General features: G+C 44.0%; 1 protein-coding gene across 13 annotated transcripts in view; it reads left to right on the forward strand.

The window, feature by feature from the left end:
- The window catches only part of FGGY (FGGY carbohydrate kinase domain containing), a 417,073-nt gene that overhangs the window by 40,061 nt on the left and 350,906 nt on the right, over positions 1-26,106 (forward strand). For 11 of the 13 annotated variants that reach the window (XR_003970648.1, XR_003970649.1, XR_003970647.1 and 8 more), the window contains one exon: positions 3,926-4,077. The exons of the other annotated variants lie outside the window; for them this stretch is intronic. Coding sequence is in view for 8 of the 11 variants with exons in the window: in XM_030323871.1 (XP_030179731.1) it covers positions 3,926-4,077 (152 nt within the window). In the remaining 3 variants the exon portion in view is untranslated. The remainder of the gene's footprint in view (positions 1-3,925; positions 4,078-26,106) is intronic. 13 annotated transcript variants of the gene reach the window in all.

Here is a 26,106-nt window from a genome sequence, read left to right on the forward strand (position 1 = left end):
GGCAGAGAGAGAAGGAGACCTAGAATCTGAAACAGGCTCCAGGCTCTGAGCTGTCAGCACAGAGCCTGATGCGGGGCTCGAACTCACAAACTGAGACCATGACCTGAGCCAAAGTTGGATGCTTAACCAACTGAGCCACCCAGGCGCCCCGATCTTCTTTCCTTCGAAGGTCAGACAGCCCCCCAGTTGGACTGTGCTACCACTGCTGTGTGCTCCCTACTCTGCAGGCTCCCCCTAACTCAGAGCACAACTCTGGTTGGGTCATCGCAGCCACAGGAGCTCTTGGGAACAAGAAGAAATGCGGGTGAAAATTCAGGATCGGGGAGGGAGTTACCACTTAGGCTACTCTGCAAGAGAAACCTAATATTTAGATGTTTTTGCTATTTCACAGTAATTTCCCTCGAGTGTGCTTGGCACACCTCCTGTGAGGTGTTCAGAATATTGAGTGGATGAACACATGGATGAATGATCTCCCTGTCGTTAAACTGACTGTATAACCCAAATTCTGCCCTAGCAATTGCTCCCAGTTCTCTCCAAACATGACACATGGTTAGGTCTGTGCTTTGTTTCACGTGCTGACTCTATTGTGTAGGCCTCCTCGCTCCCCCTCTCTTCACCTGGCTAACTGGCGGCCAGCCCTTTTCAGAACTATGTGAAAGCTTTCCTGCCTCTTGGCAGCTCCCTGTGTGGCCTTGGGCTCGGCTCTCCACGGCCTTCTCTGTGCTCCTGCTCCTCTGGGCTGCCCGCCCCACTGTGTTCGGGCTGTCAACGCTGGATACTCTTTTCTTTCTTTTTTTTTCCCTCAATCCGGCCACCTGCTCCCGACAGGCAGGACTGTGGCATGTTCTCGGTATCCCAGCACCTACCACTGTGCCCGGTATGTGTAGATGCTCAGTGAAAGTTTAAAAGAGCTGTCATTGGAATCATTGATTTGTGATTTTTAAAAATATTTATTTAATTTGAGAGAGAGAGAGAGAGAGAGAGAGCAAGCGTGTGCGCAAGCAGGGCAGGGGCAGAGAGAGAGAGGGAAAGAGAGAATCCTAAGCAGGCTCCGCACTGTCAGCATGGAGCCCGACGCGGGCTTGATCCACGAACCTGAGCTGAAACAGGTTAACTTACTGAGCCACCCAGGTTGCCCCCATTGTGATTTTCTAGAAGAACTGACAAGATGAACTTCTTCTTTGGTGTCCACAATGCAACTTATTAATTAATAATCATCGTATATATATAATCTAATTGATTCTCACAATTTGAGGGTGTCGTTCTGTGTTGTAAGAGCCTCTTCCTTTAGAGGCAGTAGTAACTGATGGGTCTGTCCTTCCAATTGAAAGTTTAGCAGCAGATACATTTATACAATATTTAAAAAGCAGTGCTCACATGGTCCCCATTTTACACCCCCCCCAACATGCATGCGTGCGTGTGTGCCTGCACACGCACATTCTGACTCTGATGGTTTTGGGATGGGACTTGGACATCAGTATTTTTTTCTGAAGTTTATTCATTTATTTTGAGAGAGAGAGACAGTGTGAATGGGGGAGGGGCAGAGAGAGGGAGACAGAGAATCCCAAGCAGGCTCCTCAACGTCAGTGTGGATAGAGCCCAACATGGGGCTTGAACCCATAAGACCATGAGATCATGCATGACCCGAGCCGAAACCGAGAGTTGGATGCTTAACTGACTGAGCCACCCAGGCACCCCCTGGACATCAGTGGTTTTAAAGCTGTCCCAGGTGGTTCTAATGTGCAGTGAGGGTTGAGAACCGAAGCTTTAGGTAGTGATGTTATACAGTATAATCACTCACCTATTTAAAAACAAATCGTAGATGTAGCTCTGGAAGGTCTCATGTACTTTCTCTTAATTTCAAAGTATTACTGTTGTTTGAGGAGCTTTTGTGGGACCTGAACCTTCTCCAGGCAGGCAAAGCAGAGACTGAATCCTTGCCTCATCATGGTGATGGTGACCTGATTTAGATATTTTCCTAGGTGGGCGTTTTTTCTTTCAGTTTTAAAGATTTGTCTTCAGAGATACAGCAAAGTAAGGAAAATAAAATTCACAGCCTTCTGTGTCCCCACTACTGAGGATAAGCCGATGGAAATTTGCCATGTCTGCCACACACTTTTTTTCTATTTTGAAAGAGAGAGAGGGTGGAGAGGGGGTGGAGAGGCAGAGGGTGAGGGAGACACAGAATCTGAAGCAGGATCCAGGCTCTGAGCTGTGAGCCCAGAGCCTGACGCAGGGCTTGAACCCATGAACCTTGGGATCATGACCTGAGCAAAGTCAGACACTTAACTGACTGAGCCACCCAGGAGCCTCTGCTAGACTTTTTCTTAAAGGAGGAACTCCTTGAATCTTCAGCCCACGCCTTTCCCCTCTGCATGGCAGGTGACCATGCTGCTGTTGACGTTCCCAAACACATTGTTTCTGTGTTTTCACCACATACGTGTATGCCCTCAGCAACAAGCAGTATATATGGTGTTTAAAAATATCCCAGCTGGTATCGTTATTCATGTTGATAGGCGTAGCTTGAGTTTAAATTTGTTTCATGAATTTATTTATCCGTTCCCTGCACAGATCCATTTCAAAGCATGCTATATGCTTTTCCAAGCTGTGAGATAGTAGGCAGGTCGTAAATCTCGGAGTCAGCGTGTCATGGAAAATGACCTGGATCAGAGAGTTGTTATGAGGATTAAATGAGACGATGTGTATAACATGTTTAGCACAGGGCTTGGGGGACACACACACAAACACACACACACAGAGCTTTATAAATATTTGCTATTAGCAAAGATACATCATTGCTGCAGTTCTCCCGTTAAAGAATGTGTGAAGTGCCTGGTTCGGTTACTGTTGGGTCCCCCTTTATCTTTCCCTTTTACTATCTCCAAGTTTGTTCATTGCTGATCTCTGCGTCTTGCCATCTGAGGCAGTGGAAGACTGTAAAAAGAATATTGGCTTGCCCATTAGTACCTGATGAATTAACGGAGGCCGTGGAAGGGAGAAAGGGGCAGTTAGCTCCCGTGTGCGCTGCAGGGTGGTAGAGGTCAGATGTGAGGGGCATGCCTATGCTGTTTTTCTAACTGGCTTTAAATTCTGTTTCTTATTTCTTTTTCTCTTTAGAGCCTACTACGTGATAGGTACTTGCCTTTATGCGTGGTATCTTGTTCAGTGAATGAAAAATCCCGGTTAACCCTTATATGCTATTAAGTGTGGTTATCCCTGTTTTATAGATGATGATACTTAGGCTAAGAAAACTTTAATGACTTTTTCAGTGTATCTATGCCTGTAACTGAACTAGTGAGCATTCCCCAATAGGTCTGCCTGATCCCCAAACTGAAAAAAATTCCAGTGTTTCCTACTCCACCAAAGCATCTGAGAGGAAGTAAACACCTAAGTTAATTAATTTTCATTAAAGTGACTAGGAGAAGTGGGAATATAAGCAGATAAAAGCCATTATATGGATGTGGTCTGTTTGTTATGCTGGATGTATTATTCCGTTGAAGTGCTTGTCCATTTTTAACAGAGACAGATCTTAAAAAGCCAAGTATTGTTTTACGCTTACTTCATAGCTCTTTTCCTAAGGTTAAACCCAGGGAACTTTTTCTGGAACAGAAGGGGTAGGAATAGGAAAGGTGGGGAAGAAGTTGGGAGCGAATCAGTGAGAATCTAATTAATTGGTAGATCTTGACTGTTAGTGTAGACATTTAACCCCGGGGGCTGCATTGTAAAGGACACCTCACCGGAAGGGACATCCAAGTTTAGGGTGGAGTGTACTAATTCGTGATGGTGGTGGCCCGTTCACTTGCTGCCATCTACGTAGGAAATTGTCGTACTTGTGCAGCTTTGTGCCCTTGGGACTGTGGAAGTGCCTCGTTGAATTAGAAGGCTAAGTATGTGCGTGTGCCCTCATCTCCCTTGTTTCTGCTAGGGGATTCCCACCGAAACATCATCATGTGGCTGGACCACCGGGCGGTCAGTCAGGTCCACAGGATCAACGAAACCAAGCACGGCGTCCTGCAGTATGTTGGGGGCGTGATGTCAGTGGAAATGCAAGCCCCGAAGCTTCTGTGGCTGAAAGAGGTGAGCACATAGGGTGGAGAGAGGACACTAATTACGGCCAAGGATTTCACTTATCGTGGATCTGCCTGTACCAGGCACCATGCTGAAGTGTGTTGCTTTTGATTTTTCCCAGCAGCTCTCTGAGGGAGGTTGATCCCAATTTGTTGATTCAATTGCAGCTAAATCATTCCTGTTTTTAGGTGCTAACCTTATGTAGGCATGGTAATAAGTATTTGGCAGATTGTCTCTTTGAATCCTAGCAGCAACCTTATGAAAGTAGAGGTTGTCTCTTTTTTGGGTGGGGTGGGGAGGTGAAGGTTGTCTGTAGACAAGAAAACTAAAGCTAATAGAGATGAACCAACTCCCTCCAAAGTGACCTAAGTATGTGGCAGAGCCAGGGGTGGAAGCTGACCCCAAAATCAGTTCTCTTAATATCCAGGATTCTCCCAGAGTTCGGGAAGGCTGCTGATTCCCGTTCCAGATAGAAAGTGGCAGAGCTGGGATTGAAGTCCAGATCTTCTGACCAGAATCTTCTTTCTCTATGCACTTTTATCTGAGGGTTAATCTGGCCTTGGTGGCAGGTTAGGATACTCCTTTCTCATGTCACCTGAACCTGAGTTTCCATGTCCTTGTGTGATACGGTGATCTCCAGACAGAGCACTTGCAGGTGGTTCCTGTTTCCAGATGTTCAGATCCTTTATGAAGTGTGGAGAATGGTGATGTCAGCTTAATGGTTCCCGGTAGAGAGGGATGTGGGAGATAGTTCAAGTCCTTTGGGAACCTCAGACTTGAAAGTCCCTAGGTGGTCTGGTGAGGAGAGTATCCGTCTAATGAGTAAGACCTGGTGTGATTCATATACTGGCTCTGGGGTTTCAGGTGGTCTCAGTCTTTGATGACTCAAAATGTAAATGGGGCTTGAGGGGAGTGTAAGGGTGCTGAGAATGTGTCCTTGGATTGCCACAGTGGGCAGAAGAGAGAGAAGCAAAGAGGGAATCTGTAATCAAGGTGGGTTTGGCTTGTTATCTGTTTAGTATATGGAGTTGTTTTGTAACCTTTAATTTGCAAAAACGGCTTCTGTATTTACTAAGAGTTTGAAAACACACTACGTTGTAGAAGCCAGGAGTTTTTGACTCCACTGACCATCACCTTGTGTAACTTTGAGCAAATCAGTTCGCTTCCCAGGCCTCGCTTTTTTTTTTTTTTAAGTTTATTTTTGAGAGAGAGAGAGAGAGAGAGCTGGGGAGACACATTGAGAGTGGGGGACACAGGATCTGAAGCAGGCTCCACACTGACAGCAAGAGAGCCCTATGTGGGGCTCGAACTCACAGACCGTGAGATCATGACCTGAGCCGAAGTCGGATGCTCAACCGGCTGAGCCACCCATGCCTCACTTTTTCTGTCTATAAAGTGAGAGAGTTGGTCTGGACCAGTTTGCAAACCTCATGTAAATGTATCCTGAAATACAAATTGGAAGATACAACTACTTTGCACTGCCCCACTCTCTGCTTTGTGTTCTGTAGACCTTAATTGATTTAATCTTAACAAGCTCTGCCTGATGGACAGCATGGGAAACTGAGGCTGACAGAGTTATATGATTGTCCTAAACAGATGGTAGAGCCAGAATTTAAACCCACGTCTACTGGGCTCCAAATCCCAGCTCCGCCCATCATGTGTTGCAGTACTGGAATCTCTCTGTAAAGCATTGCTGGCCCGCAGACTTATAAAATCACTTCTGATTCTAGAAACTGTCCTTGTATTCCGAAGAACACCCATTTATGGAGAATCAGGAGACAGTGTGTTCTTTTGAATGGGGCTATGGGAGATGGAGGCACAGAGAGGTTAGAGTGCTTTCACAGAGTCAGAGTCAGAACGTAAGACTCTGTGCTAAGCTCACTGTGCTGTCATGTGTTTACTCTTTATTCACTCTTTAATTTGCCACATATTAACCGAGGTTCTCCTGTGAACCAGCAATGTCACAGACACTGGGGACGCAAGCACAGAGAGAATGGGGCTGACCCTTGAGGGGCACAGAGTCCCCTGGGGCAGTGGTGGGGAAGCAAAGGAGGGGGCATGGAACCAGAGCTGTCAGAGGACGTGCTAATCACCTTGGTAAAGGAATATACAAAGTGCTTTCGGGGAAAACAATTTGCTTCCAGGAGGAGTTCTCTAAGATGAGTCTCAAGATATAAGTGGAGGTTTAGCCTGTAGGAGAAGATGGGGAGGAAATTCTAGAGCAAGACTATGGTTCATTTTTGGTAAGGTATGTAGGTCCTGGGACAAGAGCCCGGGATACTTTCCTGAGTGTAGTAGGAAATGAGGCCCGGTGGGTAGCCTGGGCTTGGTTTGTTCAGGGCTTATTTGGTGGTCAGTGGTTCTTAAGCAAGGGGGAGGGAATATCTGAGATCCCTTTGGCAGGGATGAAGAGACTGGATTAGGGGTGAGAAAATGTGTGTGTGTGTGGGATTAGGAACTAGTCTTCATACTTTCCTGATCACAGTGCTTTGTTGGCTTTACTTTGCTCTTAAGATAAATCCCCAGATTTGTAACATGGCCCAGAAGATGGTGTGTGACGTCATTTTCACCTTACCCTCTCTTCTTAGGTGTATCCCTCCCTCGTCTTGCTCACTCTGTCCCCAGGAATGCAGTCAGGGCATCTCAGACACACTCTGTTCTTTGCCACCTCAAAGAGGTTGGCAAACTCCAGGCCATGGGCCACATCTGTCGTGCTGCTTATTTGGGATGTTTTGGGAGCAAAGAATGGGTTTGACTTCAAACGGTTGAAAAAGGATCAAGAGAAGAATAATATTTTGTGACTTGTGAAAATTATTTAAAACTCACACTTTCGTGGCCCTAAAGTTTTATTGAAACACAGCCACCCTCATTTATGTATCGTCTGTGGCTGCTGTTGCATCACAGTGACAGAGCTGAGGAGTTGAGACATAGACTGTGTGCCTGCAAGGCTGAAAATATTTACTCTGTGGACCATTAGAGAAAAGTTTGCTGACCCCTGGTCTTGGTGATGTCGTGATACTGTGCTTTCTGCCCCTGAGTATTCTTTCCTGTGCTCAACACTGATCCTAACTCATCATTTAGGTCTTAGCTTTATTGTCATGTCTTCAGAAAAGCCTTCCCTGACCCTCAAATAAATCAGAGGTCTCTTGTCACAGTCTCTTACTTCATTGTATGTTTTCATAAATTGTCACGATGTATCATTTTGTATGATGATTTGCATGGTGCTTGGGTCTTCCAACCATTGTCATCCATCTGGGGAGGGAGAGCCTGTCCGTTCTGTTCCTGGCTGTTTCTCTACCCCTGGTCAAATGTCTGCTGTATAGTAGGTAGTTAGTAAACAGTTGTTGAATAATTTGGGTGGCTCACTAAGGGGGGTGTTGCAATTCTCCAGGTGAGAAGTTATGAGGTGTGAAGTAGGCACTGTGGGGTGGAGAGGAGATAGGTTCCAGGATTTTTAGGGGCTCATTTCAGCAGGACATCGGGGCTGGTCGGCCGTGAGGGGCGAGCTAGATGGCAGAGTCGGAGCTGACTGCTCACCTCAGTACTGCTGTCATTCACGGGCTCCTTGCCCTTAGCCTGGAATCGGATGTCAGAGAGAGTCGGACAGAATCTGGAGTTCAGACTTCCCAGAAGACACAAGTGATATACTAGGACCACCGCAGCTCTTGGGCAAAGTCACTTGGGTCCTGGTTCTGCCATATGGAATTTTAATCATGTCCTTTACATTTAAGGTTTGTGTGTTTCAGGTTGACGCATGTCTCCTTAATAAGAATTGTCAGATAAAAGGAAAAATGCCATTTGAATTTTTCATAACCCCCAGCAGTCTGGCTTTTCCATTTGGTCTCAATGATTCTGACTCTCATCTTAATGAAGGCCAAATGTAAATTAAGTTCTGTCAGGCTGGAACAGCTGGAGTCTCCTATCTTTATAAACATGAAACATTGTAGGGTAACAAGGTGCAGACTGAGGGAGGTCAAGAGAGTTAACGGCTGATGCAGATTCTGACAGCTCAGTGTTAATGGAAGATAATTAACTGGCTTGTAGGGGCTGCATGGAGATATTCCAACCCGACTTTTAACTCGTTTTCTCTTTTTGCCATTGTCAGCAGAGCAGAAAGCTAATCATTTTAGTTTGAGATTTTCATTGTCGTTCCAACTGGAACCAACTGGGCTGGAATGTCAGAGGGTTTTATTGACGGGTTTAGAAAATACATCTGCCCCTCCCATCTCCATAGTCCGTGCCTCTCTGCTTCTGTTCCCCTGATAATGTACTGGGAAACTGAAGAAATGATTCTGTGCTTCTAATGTGCCTTTTCCTGTGTATACAGATTCCTTGGAGCAAGCTGGGAGTTGGCATGCCCAGAGAGGTGGTTTGAGAACTTGGTGCTAGCTGTGGAAGAAATCAGTGGAGTTCTTTACAGGAGGAACTATTGGGAAAAAAATACAAAAAACAAAAAAACAAACAAAACCAAAAAAACTGTTGGAGGTCAGGAAAGCCTGGTTCTAGTCCCTTCTGTGACATAAGAGGCTTGCCTCAGCTGTTTTTAGTGCCTTGTCTGGCTTTGTTCTTCCATTCTTCTTGACAATGTCATAACATTTGTTGTCTTATCGTAGATTTCTTCTTGTCTTGAAACTTTGTGAAAGATAATGTTCAAGTTCCTTTCTTTGAAATACACCATTTCTTTTTTTAATGGCAATTATGGTAGGTACTATGGTCTTTTTCTGTTAGTTATTCCGGCTTGAAGTTGCAGGTATAGATCTATTACTGTTCACCTACATTCATCAGACCTTAGCAATGGACCTAATACAAGATATTGAGGAAATTTGGCAGGTAAAACACAGTTCTGTAACAAAGGTACAGGCTTTGAAGTCGGGCATACTTGCATTTAAGTCTTTCTCTGCCCTTTACCAGTTTGGGGACCTTAGAAAGGGAAATCAACTTCTCTGAGTCTCAGTGTTTAGCTGTAAAAGGATAGTAATATCAGCCTGGTGGAACTATTGTAATTTAGTCAGATATTTGTAAAGCATTTTCTGCAAGCGTATATTCAAATAGTAGTTTAATCTTCATTTCCACTGTATTTAAAGATGTTTGTGTCAACTGATGGGCATGTCAGTAATATCCTATCACCAACTGAGAGAATTTTAAACACTAGAATATCTCATTTCACGTAGCTGGCTGTAATGAGTGGTATTTTTCCTGTTTGACTAATAACTAAGGAAAACATCTAAAAACCACCATGAGTTTGTCAGAGACCATTAGAGACAAAATCCAGTACCATCATACAAAACATATTTTCGGAGGCATTCATTTATGTGAATCATCCACATCCTATGTGTAATACCTATACCAGAAGGCAGCCAGCTTTGAACTTGAAGCAGATTTACCTAATGCCATCTACTATTTCCCCTAAAATTCACCATTGCCTCCACCATCAGCATTATTTTATTTCACAAAGATTATTTTATTTAATCTTCACACCCATCTTGTGGGGTAGATAAGATCTTTTTTTCTGGATGAGGGAACTTAGGCTCAGAAACGTTAAATGGCTTACTCAGAGTCTCCTACCATGTGAGCAAACCTGCGTCAGGAGCCATACCACTGGTCTGCCCCCATCCCCATCCTGTGGGGTCTCTGTCATTCACATTCTGAGAATCCAGAAATGGTCTTTGCCTTCAAAAAATCGCAGTGTGATTGGAGAAGAAAGATACAAACTCATCTAAGCAATAGGAACAGAATAAGGCAACAGGTGAAAAGAGTAGCCAAAGTGTATGGCGTGCTCATTTTACATCTAGCACTTTTGCAAGCATTTTTATCCGTGTTAAACTCCTCTAATCCTCACCTCGACCGTATGAAGTAAGTATCCTCTCTTATAGATGATAAAATGGGCTCAGAGATGTTATGCAACTTGCCCAAGGTCACTCAGCTAATAAATAGCTAGGATCGGAACCTTGGCATTTCACATGTAGAATATAGGCTTATCACCATTTCTCCCTACTGCTTTCCTCTTCCAGTGTTGGCCTTGCAGGGTTTGGATAAATTAGTTCAGGGAAGAATTTGTAAATGATAACTTCAGGAGGGCCCGAGGCCAGGAACAATGGCTGGTGGGTTCTTTTTTTTTTTTTTTTCCTTTAACCAATACTGTTTATAGTCTCCCATGTGATGGGCACTGTGTTGGGCACTGGAGATTCCAAAGTGAACAAAACAGGCGAGAGCCCTGAGTAGGCTTCTGAGAACTTAGATTCTAGTATAGAGAAGCAGAAAATAGACAAGGATATATCCATAAAGTGATTATATTTTCTGGTAAACGCTGTGAAGGAAAAACACAGATAAGCAGATTTGGCATGGCTGGTGTGTTCTCTCTTGGGAGGTGTTGTTTGACCTGAATGATGAGGTTTTCAGGAAGAGAGGGCAGCAGGTTCATGAGGGGAGGAAAGTTACCTGTGAGATTAGCAGAGGAGGTCAGCGGGGCTGCGAGGGTGTGAGCCAGGCAGAGACTAGTGGACAGTGGGCTGGAGCAGTGGGTAGGGGCCAGCTCCTGCATGACCTTGAGGCCATGGGCAGGAATTTGGATTTTATTCTAATAGCAGGGGGAAATGTTTGATGGATTTTAAGCATAGGTATGACATCTGTTTTATGACTTAAAAAATCACTCTGGCATAGTACTGAGTAGGTAATAAATATTTGTCTAACAATAACACACTTGACATTATAATGTTAAAAGGAAAAAAAATACAAGACTGAATGTGTGGTCTTAGGAATGTATTTGTTTTAAGAAATGATCAGTAAAAACAAAACAAAACAAAAACCTGGCTATGTATGCAAAAACCACTAATAATGGGTCACCATCTATGGTTGGAAGAGTTTGCTACTGTGATAGCACAGTGCTCATGCTTTTATTACTTATTAGTAGCTTTTCATTAAAAAAATAATCTTATAGACCTGGCTAACCTTTCTGGTTTATACTGCTTCATTATTTAGCATGGGATATTTTTTTCTTCTTAGGCTTGTTTTCCTTAAAAACACTGACACAGTATTATTATCCCAATATACAGATGAGGAAAACAAGACCCAGAGGGCTTACGTGGCTTCCCCAAAGCTACACAGCAAATAAATGGTAGAGCCAGGATTCTCACCAAATCCGGCCTGCCTCCAGCTCCGGCCTGCCTTCACTGGCCTTCACTGCCTGTTCTGAGACCGCTCGTTTCCCGCAACATGCCAGGGGCTGCAGGCTGGCGGCCCACAGGCTGAATCTGGTCACCAGATGGGTTTTGTTTGACCTACCCTATGCTTGAAAAAAAAAAACTCTCTCTCTCTTTTTTTTTTTTTGGAATTGGTTTTCAACATTTAAAAACTAAGAAATTTCACATAAAAATCCAGATTTTCTGCTTCTTTAGAAGAAATAACAAAAGGATTTGGCAGTCCTGGGCCCGCATTCCCATGTGGAAAGAATTGGCCAGTGCTGAGTATGGGCTGCCCCCTTCAGAAGGGGCAAGTGTCCTTCATTTCACAGCCATCCCCACCCAGCTTGCTTTTGCTCATTTCCTTTTCCAGCACTACCCTCTAGGCGTTTGGATTTGAGACCCAGGCTGTGGGAATTTGTTCAAGGAATCCATCATTACTTTTCCCATAACAAAATGCTTAGAGAAGTGGAAAGATTTTCCAGATGGCAAACTTCTTGGTCAGTGGCTCTAGGGATGCTGTACCCATATTCACACACCTCTGAGTCTTTGCTCAGGGTTTTCCTTTGCCTGGCAAACTTAGTGTTTCTTCCTTCTCTTGGAAAAACTTACACAAATTCTTCAAGACTCCAGGAAGCCTTCCTTGGCTTTCTCCATCGAGCGTTGATTAGGGTCCTGCCCTTTGTCCCCCATGGCATCCTCCCCTTACCCCTGCCCTGGAACTTATTACACCATATTACGTCTCATTTATCTCCGTGTCCCTAATGCCTAGGGCACTGCTTAGCATCTAACACTGATCACTGAGGAAATATTTTAACAGAGGGATAGATGAACTGGTGAACGAATGTACCAAATTGTTTATCGTGCCATTTTTGATTGTTGTGTACATCTGACCATCTGTTCCATTCCCAAGTAAAGATCTACTGCAGACCAAACGTAAGTTCATTTTCTCTTCCCCTTTGTGGAAAAGGAAGTTTGGAGTATTACCACTCCTTTCCACCCCAGAACCACCCCTTGGCTGCAGTCGTGTTACTTTGAGTCATAGCTTGTTTTGTGTGTGAAGTGAAGGCCTCACATTGAAGCAGTGACTCCTCCAGGCCTCTTTCCTGTGTCTTTGTGTCTTGAGGTGCATAACCCTTGAAGTTGCTTCCTTTACCCTGCAAGAGAATCCAACACCTATGTACTGAATCAAACAGCCTCTCTTATGGGTGTTTATACCGGGGCCCTGTTACATTCAGACCAGATTCTTTCCAGCCTTTGAGCAGTGTGGACAGTGTTGTCAGCTGTTGTTAGGGCCTCTTTTGTGGATTTTCTCTCCAGGGTGGTCTGCCCATCAACTAGGCTTGGAACTAAATAAAAATGGAGTGTTAAGGCTGGTGCCCTGCCTTCATTTTATTTACCTGGACAGCGAATCCTTTCCTTATCATCCTGGCATTCGCATATTTGACTTATGCCAAATACGTATTGTATTGTTTTAGTTTTATAGTCCAACAAAGTAATTTTAAAAAGCAGACCAACAATAACAACAAAAAAAGGGCTTGGTCTGATAACTAGTAACATTTAATAGATGTCAGCTATTATTACTTAAACATTTTTTTTCAATGTTTGTTTATTTTTGAGAGAGAGACAGCGCGCGAGCAGCGCAGGGGCAGAGAGAGAGAGGGAAACACAGAATCTGATACAGGCTCCAGGCTCTGAGCTGTCAGCACAGAGCCCAACGCGGAGCTCGAACTCAGGAATGGCAAGATCATGACTTGAGCCAAAGTCACCTCAATGTCAGCTCTTATTATACCAAATTTTGTATTTTACTTTATGGCTTAAGGCAGACTAATGTATATTTTCTTTTCTTCTTTTCTTTTTAAAAGAAACTTTTTTTTTCTTTTCCAAATGGTTATTAATTTTTGGGAGAGCAAGAGAGAGTGAACAGAGGAGGGGCAGAGAGGGGCAGTACAGAGGATCCGAAGCGGGTTCTGCACTGATAGCAGCAAGCCTGATGCGAACTGCGAGATCTTGACCTGAGCCAGTGTTGGACGCTCAGCCGACTGAACCACCCAGGTTCCCCAATCTATATTTTCTTTATTTGATCTATGCTATGGACTTGTGGGATAAGTATTACTATTTGCCCCATCTTACAGATGAGTACACAAGCCTCAAAGAAATGAAATGATTGTCCACAGGGATTAGGATTGCATCTTCAGTGAAGGTTCACATGGCTCTAAATTGTGTCTTGTTTTTTTCGTGCTCTACCATGTTCCTTCTCATTTGGGTTGATGGATTTTTAGCTTGCTAAGAGCAGGGACCAGATCTTTCTATCCATACCTGGCTGTTGTATCCCTAGAACCTAAAACAATGCTTGGCATGGAGATCATACTCTATAAATACTTGCTAAATGAACTCATGTTCCCTGGTCAGAGCCAGACTTAGGGCTGGAGCAGTGAGGCCCATGTGCCTAGCTTTTCTGCCAGTCTTCCTGACCACTGTGCAGGGGTGTCTGCTACATCTAGGTGTTGCCAGTGTAATCAGAGAGGCAAGAACAAGATTGCTAAGTTTGGCTGCTTTTATGCCCACATGGGATGATTTGATATAAAACAAAAATTGAAAAAAAACCTCTTCTCTTATAGTGGCTAAAATGCACCTGTTGAAGGGAAATACTGTCTTTAGAAAAGACACAAAAAAAGACAACACATTTGATGTGTGTCCTGATAGAGGAACTCATAAGCACCATCAGCCTCATTGAGGTGAACTGTCACCTTGGAAATCTGGAAGCTCAGGGTAGATAGTTGATTGAGGCAAGGGAGGAGGCAGGCCAGAAGTTAGGAAAGATGATAGATGGGCTTCTTCTGGAAAGAGAAGTCAACCTCATTTCTCTAAACATATAGCTTGGTTTTACTTTTTTTTTTTCTCTCTCTCCAAAATGAGAATAACTGTTCTGTTGTTGTAGGGACATATTTATTTAATTGGTGAAACACACTTTTTGTCTGGTAACTACTATGTAGAAGACAATGTCCTTGGTGATGAGACAGAGTGGAAGCCAAGAGTGTCCTTTATCTCCAGTTGCTCCCAAGTCAAAGACCAAGGAAAAGGCTGTGAAAGCCATTTTCCCCAACATTTTATTATAATCTTCAGACATACAGAAAAGTTGGAAGAATTTTATAGTGAATACTCAGAACCATCACCTGGATTCTGCCATTAACATTTTACTATACTTGCTTTAGCATGTGTATGTCCATCCATGTGTCCCTCTATCCATCCGTCAGTCCACCTTAAGTTTTTGCAGTAAGTTGAAACATCATTACACTTTTGAAAGCAGTTTGAAATGTTAAAGACCCTTTACCTTTTTGAGATCCTTAATTCTGTTTAAGATATTGACCCTGTTTGATTGCTATCTGTAAGCATTGTCAACACCTGTACTTTATTTTTATGTTATGTTATTATTTTTACTTATCCTAGATATTTATTAAATATCTACCATGTGCTTTTAAGTTTGCTATCTTACTTAATTCTTCTGAAAGTCCTGTGAGGTAGATGTTATCACTTCCTTTGCAGATAATGAAGGTGAGGATAAAGGAAGTTAAGTAGATTACCACTTACTGACTGTTGCATCTAATACAGATGAGACACTTGGGTAGAAAGAGCTAGTTCTCCTAGTTCAGGTTTCAAATCCCAGATAACAACTTTGATTGAAATTTTGAAGTGAAATATGAATTTTACAATGAAAAGTTATCTAAGTTGTCCTTAGATAGACTCACAATTAAAGAATCATGCCTAAGACCCTCCACTGCACAAATTCCAGCCCATTTCTCTTCGTCCGTGTCTCGTACATTAGATCCCTCTGAAAGAGCTGGCATCTTCCTCCCCTTGGCATTCATCTTAAGTGTTTGTAGTTCAAAAAAATGAGTAAATGATGTAACTAGTTCCTTACCTCGTTTGAACCTGAGGGTCCCGGAAGCATCTCTTCGGCAAAGACCTCGCTCAAGGATTATCTCTGTGCACCATGCTGCAGCCATTCTGTTGGTTGAGTGATCATGCAATTCAGGGATCTCCTTAAAAGCCCATGTGTCCTGAATCCTTCTGACCTCGGTAAGGAAGTCTGATCTCAACTCTGCAGCCCCATCAGTACCCGTACGCACACCCTCTTAAAAAGCTGCTTTAGTTTGGCTTCCAAGCTTTGTAATCTCAACCGTCAGTGTCTACTGGCTCAAAAATGCAAGACGAGGGAGTGTTCAGAGGGAATGAGAGGGCTGCCTGGATTCGTGGCTCTGCTTTCCCTGGCCTCTGTCTCCCATTCGGGCTTTGCCAGAGGGTCTGAACTGTGGTGCAGAGACATTTTCTCCCAATAATGATACGTGTATGTATAGAGTATTGGAGCTTGCCCAAGTAAAGCAAAGCAAGCAGTTAGGAAATAAGATCTCTTTGCCAATTAATTATTCATAATATTTTCAATAATGACTTATCTTCCCTAATATAATTATCATTATTGCTTCACCATTGACTCGTGAAAATTATTGGTCATGGACTAGCACCAGTCCGTGGTCTGGCATTTGGGAGCACCTGGGCTCCATGACCCCTGAAGTCCTCCTGCAAAGCTGGCATTCTGTGGATCTGAGATAGATGAGAAGAGAATCAGGACCCGAGTGAACCCTGCTGCACTTGGCTTGGCATGAGGCCGTGTGGTCTGGCTTTGGCTGGGGGTCAGAGACAAGCCCATGGACCTGAGAAAGAGAGTGAATCACTGTGCAAGTATTTATTGAGCACCTCCCTTGTCCTGGGAAGCAGCAACTGGACAGTAGTGTATTGGCCTTGGAATTCAAGTGGCTGGGGTTTCACTCAGGCTTTTCACTTACTCTCTGCAATTCTCTTCACTATGGGCCTCCTGTTCCTGTCGATAAAATGGTGTTAACGGCAGTATTGTGTCTCTGTGTCTTAGAAGGCATTTGGGAAGTTGTAGAGCGCTGGTATAGTGATGTATTTTTTGATGAATATGACAGAAGTAGAATGGAAATTAGGTCTGTTTTTCATATACTTATCTCTGGATGCAGGTAAGAAGGCCAAGAGCGAAGGGAAAAATTCACATTGTTTTGGGGCAGGCACTTAAAAAAAAAAAAAAAAAAGCCAGCGTGCTTAATCTTTACTGACAGCTTGGGGCACAGGTATTACTGTCCCGTTTGAACAGGTGGCAAGAGGCTGAGAAGGTTCACCTCATGCAGCTCATGAGTGGTCAAACTGGGATCTAACTCAAAATTTTTCAAGTGTGTGCTCATAACAGCTCACAGGCCAAGCCCTGGGGAGAGTGTAAGAGCCTGAGAGAGAGAGAGAGTAAATCCATCCTCAGAGGCCCCTAGCAGACGTTTCCAGAGCAGTTTCACTGACGCTATTGTTGGTGACTTATGGGGTCTGGTCTTCAGCAACAAACATGCTCAGGATGATGACTATGAGTACACATTTTATTCTAGTTTATTTTTTATTTTCTTAATGTTTTTTTATTTTGAGAGAGAGAGGGAGGGAGGGAGTGAAGGAGGGAGAGAGAGAGAAAGAGAGAGGGAGAATCCCAAGCAGTCTCTCCATGCTGTGAGCGTGGAGCTCAAGGTGGGGCTTGATCTTGTGAATTGTGAGATCATGAGCTGAGCTGAAATCAAGAGTTGGATGCTTAACTGATTGAGCCATCCAGGCTCCCCAAATGAGTACACATTTTGGAAGTCTAAGAACGGGGTGTGCTAATCAGTTCCCACCAGAATCAAACAGGGACATTCGTTCATTCAGCAGACATTTATTGAAAATGGACTTTATTCCAGGTACTTTGTAAAGTGCTGGAAATACAGCAGTAAACATTAGAGTCCCTGTCCTTAAGCTGCTCATTTTCTAGCAAAGGGAGAGGAGGGGCAGAAATAGAGTCACAGTGCACTTTAAGTTGGATGGAATTTGGGTCCCTGTGAAAGTATGCCCCCCTTAGGGGAGGCGAGTCAGGAGGAGGTGGTGTGTAAGCTGGGGCTGATGGTGGAGAGGCTGTAGGTAAGCACTCGGGGGGCGGTTTGCAGCAGGTAGGTCGGGTAGGTGGACTGATGCTGGAGAGGTGGAAAGGAGGATAGAGGACGGTAGGAGGAAAGGTCTCCTGGGGCTACAAGTACAGTACATGGGAAGGCAGTTCAGGGAGTCCATCAGAAAGCACCTTTTGAGTCCCATCTGTGTATTCAATGCTATTCATGATGGGAGTTTCCCTTCTGCACATGGATAGATCCCATGTACCCCAGCCATGGTCAGAGAAAAGCTGGAAACTATCTGCTCCACCTTTTCTGACTCTTCCATCTCAAGGGCCTGGAGGTGGAACCCAGTGCTCACATGGCTGCAGTGTCCTCCCTCGGCAGAGGAGAAGTGTCCTCATTTCTGTCACATCAGGACCAGACTAGACAGCGCCCCAGAGGATGAGGCGTGAATTAACCCCTCTTGTCCAGGAGGGTGGGACTGAACACCAGGCAGGGGCTCTTTCCACCTCTCCCTTGGTGGGTGTGTGACTCAGAGGCGGTGACATCAGCCATGACTTCATTCGCCCAGAGGAGAGACAGTGTGCAGACCGAGAGCGGGCTCTGGCTTCTGCCCTTCCTTCTCCATGGTTTGTCTCGTCGGGGACATTGCCATGGTCTTGCTGTTGTTTTCCACACATCTTTTTCATTTTTCTTTTTGTTCTGGCTTTCTCGTTGTATTCATTTCTCATGTGTTCCCATGTGTTTACTTCATTCCATCTCCCCTCTCTGTCCTTTTGCTTCTGTCTTTATTTTCTTTTCCTTCCTCTTCTACTTAATCTTTCCTGTTTTTTTTTCTTGTTCATCTTCTCTTTAGCGTTCATTTTCCTTCCTTCCTTCCTTCCTTCCTTCCTTCCTTCCTTCCTTCCTTCCTTCCTTCCTTCCTTTTCTTGTGCTTTCTCCTGCTCTGTCTCAGAAATGGCAAAGTGGTCCTCCTGTCTCCTCTCTCCTCCAGACTTCCCACATGGCGTTCTGTCCTAACCTTTCTAAAACTGTATTCACACACCACCCCCACCCAGGACTGATGGTAGCTCCCATTCTCCCCTGACCTGAGTGTGTAATACAAATTCAGATTTCTTTTTACTGTATTTCAACATACATCACTCAGGCTAAACTTCTCAGGATTCCTTTTCCATGGCCAGGGATATATATAGCTGATGCTTCTCCTGAACTTTTCTCAGCCAGTTGTGCTGGCTGGACCACCGTCCTCCCCCATCTCCCGTGATCTTTGCCTTCCCTCCACACTGAGGTCAGACACTCCTCCCACATAACACCTTTCCCTTGGCTGCTTGCCCACAGCCATCTCTTTCTATCATGACTATGCAGTATCCTTAGTTTGTAACAGGCATTGTCAAACTTGAATTATTCTATACTATTTATACACCTGCTGAGGGTTCACATACAGACCCTTTGCTTCACCTACTCAATAAGCAATGTGAGGATCGGATCCAACATAGGCCTGACTTTTCATGCAGGGTCCTAGCACACCTGACCACAAACCAGGGCTGGTGGACAGATTGTAGCATGGCCAATAAATACTTCATTTGAGAAATAATTATTTCATGTGCACTGTAGGGATACAGCTGAGTAAACAATGGGGCCTCCCCTTAAAGGAGCAAATAGTCTTGTTGGAGAGAAAGGCTCCCACATAATTTGAGAAGAGTAAGGAATGTAGAAGAAACAAATAGTTACTGGGGATGTGCCAGGATGAGCACATTAATATGTATAAATTCACTGAGTTGAATCCTACTGACAGTACTAGAGTTAAACATTGCTGTAGATGAACATGAGACCCATAGATATTAGGTGACTCTTGGCCAGAAGTAACACAAGTTTTGGTAGAAGAACCAAAGTTTGAACCAAGATGTGTTGGTCCCTGAAGTTCCTGCTCCTTACTGAAGATGGATACGGGTCGTGCTGTTGACATTCTAATAATGAGAACAGTCATTTAGGAAGTACTTACTATGTGCCAGATGCTTTAAACACTTCACAGACATTGGCTCATTTGTTCCCTCATCAACTTTATGGTGGAGGTGGTGTTACTGTTCACTCTAATTATTATGGGACAAGGGAGTGGAAGTGAAGAGTATTTAGCTTTCCCAAAGCCCCATGGCTATAAAGTATTAGAGCCAGGATCTGCACCCCTGCCGTCTGGCTTGTGGGAAGAGGCGGCAGAATGTTCAGGGGCACCTCCGTGTAGAACAGCATATTGCAATTTTTAGAACCGCCAATGCATCAGTCCATTTGGAGAATCGGGTGGTGGGGGTGCTGAGAGGTGAAGGTGTTGAGAGGTGAGGCTAAAGAGGGAGCTGGAGCTGGGTCATAAAAATCAGAGAGTGTTCAGGGCCCTCTCCAACAACCCTTCACCAAAGATGCAAGAGATGTTCTTTGGAAGGGATGTTTTCTGTGGTGTTGAGCTATTCACATCCACTATAAGAAAGAGGCTATGAAGTTGTGCTCTTTTTCTACTAGCTGAGTTGTGAAGGGATTTCTCTGTTGTGGACCTCGTCTGTGCCCTGTAGGAAATGACAGTGGCACTCTGTAACAGGAAGGATATATATGACCAAATAAAGCCCAAAGAAATGCCAAATGGAACGGTAAAGCACACTGCCCTTTATGGTTTGGGGATAGGTAAAGTTTGGGTTGAAGGAAATTTGGGGAAGAAAGAGGAGGGGGCATTCCTGTCAGCCATCCTGGACCTGTTACCAGCTTGTCCTCAGGTGTCCTGGTGCACTGGACTTTTGACGGAGTGCTGTTCCGGTCTCAGCCCCCTTTCCAATGGTGCTTGGCAGCCATTCAACATGGTGTTTCACTGACCCAGGAGTCCAAGCCAGGAAGTGAATGAATCCATTTTCCAATTAAAATGAAACTTCTCCAAAGACCTGCTAACCCCAAGAAGAGAAATTTATCTTCCTGGCATTCTGGCTTGGCTAGAATGTCTCTGCTCCTAAGTCAGATGGTGAAAAGCCATTAACTTGAATGAGGAAAGAGAAACTGGGACAGTTCTTATTCACAACCTCATTCATTTATCCATTCATTCGTTATTCTCATTTCCACAAACTCCTATTTAGTTTGTACATCTCTGCTCATTTATTTTTTCATCCATTCTGCTAACATTATTCATCATCTATGTATCAGATACTATCCTAGGACGTAGGAATAGAGAGATTGAAAAAAACATAGTCCCCCTCCCTTCCCCCTTAGAGCTCTCAGTGTAGTGAGGGAGACAAACACATGAATGGATAGGATGGGAAGAGCCATGATAGGCATATTCACAGGGTACTAAGAGGGCATAGCCTGGGAGCACCTTACTCAGCTTCGGGGAATCAGAAGATTTTGTGGAGTGGATACTATCTGAGTTGAGTCCTAAATGATGAGTCCATGTTGGCCAGGTTGAAGAGGGGTGGGTATTCCAGATAGGCTACACTATGAATGAAGATATAATGGTAAGAGAAAGCACAGTATACTTGGGTGATTCTAATATAGTATCTCAGAGTGATCAGAGATGAAGCTGGTAAGATGTGGATTGTATATGCCATGTTAATGAATTTATTTTTAACTCCAAAAGTAGTAGAAAACTTTGAAGGACACAAGTATATTAGATTGAAAGCTCCCTGTTGGTGTAGCTCTTATTGTTTGCTCCTTTCCTAGCATTGGGCACAGTACTTGACATGTAGAGGATACCATATAAATACTTATTGAATGAATGAATGAATGAGTTATTTATATAGTTAAATGTACATGTTAAATAGGCTATTCGTTTTTTATTAAAAATTTTTATTTTACAGAGAGCATGAGTGGGGGAGAGGGACAGAGGGAGAAAGAGAATTTCTTTTTTAATATTTATTTATTTTTGAAAGAGAGAGACAGCGTGAGGCAGGGAGAATCAGGGAGAAAGGGAGACACAGAACCTGAAGCAGGCTCCAGGCTCCAAGCTATCAGCACAGAGCCTGACATGGGGCTCGAACTCACCGCAATTCATGACCTGAGCTGAAGTCTGATGCTTAGCCAACTGAGCCACCCAGGTGCCCCATGAAAGAGAGAGAGAGTCATAAGCAGGCTCCATGCTTAGCACGGAGCCGGGTGTGGGGCTCAATCCCACAACCCTGAGGTCATGACCTGAGCTGAAATCAAAAGTTGGATGCTCAACTGACTGAGTCACCCAGGTGCCCCATACATAGACTATTGTATTCTAATTGGCTGTGTAGGTGGTAGAATTGAAAGGGGGTAGGATTTGAAAGCATTAGGGTGGAAACAAACCACCTCAAAATTTAATGGAGGATAAAACTAACCATTTATTTACTCCATAATTATGCAGGTTGCTGATTTGGGATGAGCTAAGATAAATGATTTTTCTGGTCTCGACTCTTGATTCAAGAGTAGAGTAGATTTCCGGGGTAGGGTTTCCTGATCTTGGCTTTGCTCAGCTCTTCAGCACTGCTGGAGCCTTAGCACAGGTGGTTCAAGTAGGAGAAGTTCCCTCTTACTCAGCCTTTTTGATCTACTGAGGTCTTCAACTGAGTGGATGAGGCCACATTGGGGAGGGCAATCTGCTTTACTCAGTTGACCGGTTCCAATGTTAATTTCATCCAGAAACACCCTCTCAGATACACTCAAAATAATGTTTGGCTAAATGTCCTTGTGTTCTCTCGTTGTCCAGCAGGCCGGGCTGAGCTGCCTCACCTGGCAGCACTATATTCCAAGAAGACAAAAGCAAGGTGTTTTGAAGCCCATGTTCAGAAGTAGCCCAGTGGCACCTTTGCTCCATTCCAGTGGTCAAAGCAAATTGTAAGGCAAGACCAAGTGAAGTGGTGTAGAAACCTCGTGATGAGAAGAGCTGCAGGGCTATATTGCAAAGGGCATTAATACAGGGAAGGGAAGAATTGTGGCAACTTCTAGAGTATGCCATAGGTATGATAGCAGTAATCTGGGCAATGGAATGTGATGGACTGAAAAAGGATAATGATGATACGAGGTAGTCTGATGGTTAATTCTATGTGTGCCCTTGACTGGGCATCAAAGTGCCCAGACATTTGGTAAAACGTTATTTTGAATGAATGATGTTCCTTTTTTTTTGTTCCTTTTGGTTGGGGTGTGTGTGTGTATAAATAAATAAATATATCCTTTTGGTCCTCTTTGTCTGGAGAACCCTAATACTAATAAGAGGTGGAGACCTCATCATGAATTAATTGGGAGTTTAAATGATATGGATGATCGGATGTATGCAATGAGAGAGAAGGAGAAGTGGAAGATGACCATTTGGGTAAGTGTATCAACTGACAAAGAAATCAAGGGGGAGGAAAACATTTTGGGAAAAGTAACAGATTCTTTCTTGCACATGTTGCATTAGAGGTGCAATGGAACATCCAGAAGGCATGTCTCAGAGGAGAGCATGGGGTTTGAGATTTGGCAAATCAGTCACTCAATTTGTAAGTTAGTTGGAATGGTAGGAGTAATTGAGATTGCCCAGGCAGCATGTGAGTAGTAAGAAGAGCATTTGGGCGAGGGAGGAACTCTGGGGAGTGTCCACGCTTAAAGGGCAACTAAGGAAAAGGTACTCAAGATGGAAAAGCAACGAGAAGGTCATGAAGGGATCCAGAATGAGGTATTAGTCAAGGCCTCCTCACCTCTTCACTTGTCCAGATCTTCTGCTTTCTTTCATGTCTGTTCCAACACCTTCTTACCCAATCCAAAGCCTTCTCTTCAGATTAGTACTCCCTCCTTCGCTCCCTCCTGTAGACAGTACCACCCATAAGGAATTGTGTTCTCTATCACCATAGCGTCTCTCCTCCTGGTGCTTTTGCATTTTATTAATGCTTTAGGGAGGTGGGCACCTGAACTAGCACTGGGCTGGTCATTAGAGATCTCCATTTTAGTTTGTCTTACACTTATCTGTGTGTGACCTTAGGACAGTGTGCTCCCTTTCTGGGTTTTAGTTTCTCAACCTTCAAGGTGAGGTTGATAATTTCTTGCCTTCCCTGCCCTGCAGAATTATACAGAGCAGATGAGATCATGCATGTCAAAGTGCTTTGAAAAACATGGAACTCTGTGGCAGTAATTAGAATGAAACTTGTCGACTTCTCAGGCACTCTACATTATTTCATTTGTTTCTCACAACATGTTTGGAGATAGATGCTAGTAATACGGCACTTGTGGAAACTGGGACTTAGAGAATTAATTTGCCTAAAGCTACACAGCTGGGAAGTGGCGAGGCCAATAATCACACTCAGGTCTGCCTGATGTTCTTAGAGCCCATATTCCACAGCCTTGTCTTCCTAATGCGTGTGGTGGTGTCACATCCCTGGCAAAGTCAGCTTTACTAAATATGATCAGTTTTCATGAAAATGAGCATGTATTTAATGGTTGGGAAATCAACACTAGTGTGGGTTGTTAAACGTTTGCCTCTTTGTACAGTAGTTGAGCCTTAGGAGAGATGGTGGGGGAGGATGCATATAAATCTAGTTCTTAAGAATGAAATAGTTGAAATTATACAATGGATTTATTTCGTTTCACAAGTAAATTCTCTGATGGTACAGTTAAATAAATCCTTCTCTAATGGGGACAGTCTGGCCAATTCAGACTTTTGTTCCTTGGGTTTCATTCTCAGTAGTGGCACAGATACTTAGTCTACTTGACCTCTAGGCTTCCGCTCAAATCTCTTCCCCATGAAGCTTTTCTGGCAACCCTAACCCCAAAGCCTTTTCCCTCCTCTGAACCTTGTCTGTGATTACTCATTAGAGGCAAATATATGGCCACACACAAAATATTATGATAAAGTTATGAGGCTGACTCACCAAACCTGGGTATCAGGCTCATTACATTATTGTCATACATCATCTTATTAATTACCTTTTCCATTGCGCACATCTTCCTCTAGCTCTGCTCTAATTTTCTTTTGAAAGGTCTTGATTTGAAATTTCTTTATGCCTTCTGAAACTTTTTGCATTTTTTTTTTCCATGTATGAGCTGGCTTTTGCCCTCCGAGAGTTTGTCATTTTGAGGTGGATTTAGGCATGTGTATATATAATTGGGCTACGACGAGGGACTGGAGGGATTCGCTGAAAGGGTGACATTTGAGTTGCATATGGATCAAAAGTAGAGATTTGGTTGTGGGAGAAGGTGGGGAAGTCAATCAAAGTAGAGGCCTGGAAATGGAGAGGAGCATAGTGCATTTGGGCAAAGTGAAGGCAATGAGGTGAGTACCGGGTGGAGCATGCTAGGAGATGAGCCCAGAAGGATTCATCATCATAATGGCCAGGTTGGAGCCAGGGTGTTGAGTGTCCTGACAGCCATGCCAAGGAGTTCAGTGTGATTCGAGGCCAGGAGGAGCTGTCGGACCATTTTAAACAAGGGAATGTAATGGTAAGTTTTCAGTTTTTAGCAAGATGCCTCTAGTAGCAGAAACATCTCAGCGTATCTGCCTGTCTGACTTGAAATAGGTCCGGTGTTTGGTCTTTTTCTTTGTGGACGGGAGGTTGAAACACACAATTGTTTCATTCATTCTGGGAGGTTTCTGGCTGGGGATTGTGACCCACTCCATGTTTTCAGCATCAGTTTTCTCTTAAGAATGACACTGAGGATTACATTTTCTCTTTCTTCTCTGGCCTATCAGCCTTGCCCTAATTTGGAGTCGTGAAGGTAGAAGGAGGATAAGATGTTGCTTTCTCATGGGTAGTTATGCTAGAAAACAACATCATGAGTGCTTGGGCTCTTCAGGAAGGATCATTTACTGGGTGGGGAATCAGGGAGCTCTGTTCTCTCCCTTTTTGTTTTTTTGTTTTTTTGTTTTTTTTCCACTGCACACAGCAGATAGCCTAGACAGAATCTTTGTGCAATTAACAACAAAATACTTTTGAGTTGCTCATCTCTACCTTCTCATGCCGGTTCTAGGCCCTGATGTCTCCTGACATACGCTGAAGGACCTGCTTTATGTCTCCTATTAGTTCTTTCAACATCGAGCATCCAGGGGATACCTCGCTGCCTCCCTGGACATGACAGAGAGAGGGCATGGGAGAAATTCCCATCTTTATGCCCTGAGGCTGTCAGGGCGGCCGCTGCCTGGCTCTGAATCCTGGGTGTATGTCTCTGCCTCCACCCTCTGCTGAGCCCCGCCACTGTGTGCGCTTTGAGTTGTAACTTCCCCCCAAGAAATGCTGTGGTTTCATGAAGTTATAGGTGATTAAAAAAAGGAAAAAGTTGTTCTCTTTGGTTGCTTTCAAGCCTGGGGGATTGCTGAGCTCAAAAGGATTGTTATTGGAACGCAGAAGCCTTTAGGGCCGAGTCCTATACCCCAGATCACAGCTGATTTCTTTTCTTTCTTGAAAAGACTCATTTTTGTTAGTTGCTTGGTAACTGGAGGATAGGCTGAACTCGTTCCGCACAGAGAGCTTTGAGTGTGAACTGGCTTCAGCTGTCACATGATGGCTGAAGTTGGTGTGTGTTGAGGGCCTGCTCTGTGCTCTCTGTTTCTGGTACACCATCTGTGTGTGGAAGGTGTTATTAGGAAGTTAAGTGAGCTGCTTGGGATTGGAAGTGACCTCTGAAAATTTTTATTTTTTTGATGTTTATTTTTGAGAGAGAGAGAGAGGGAGAGAGAGAGAGGCGGGGGGGAGGGGCAGAGAGTTGGGGGCACAGAGGATCTATCTGCTGATGGCGCAAAGCCTGATGTTCTAATAACATGATGTTCTTAAGGATAACTCATACCTCTAATTGAACTCCTGAACTGGGAGATCATGACCTGAGCCGAAGTCAGTTGCTTAACTGATTGAGCCACCCAGGCACCCTTGAAAAATTTTAAATTGTGTACAGAAATGTGTTGGAAAGGGCTTTTGTTTTTTTCTTCT

Source organism: Lynx canadensis, chromosome C1 (genome assembly GCF_007474595.2).
Source record: "Lynx canadensis isolate LIC74 chromosome C1, mLynCan4.pri.v2, whole genome shotgun sequence".
Classification (NCBI taxonomy): domain Eukaryota; kingdom Metazoa; phylum Chordata; class Mammalia; order Carnivora; family Felidae; genus Lynx; species Lynx canadensis.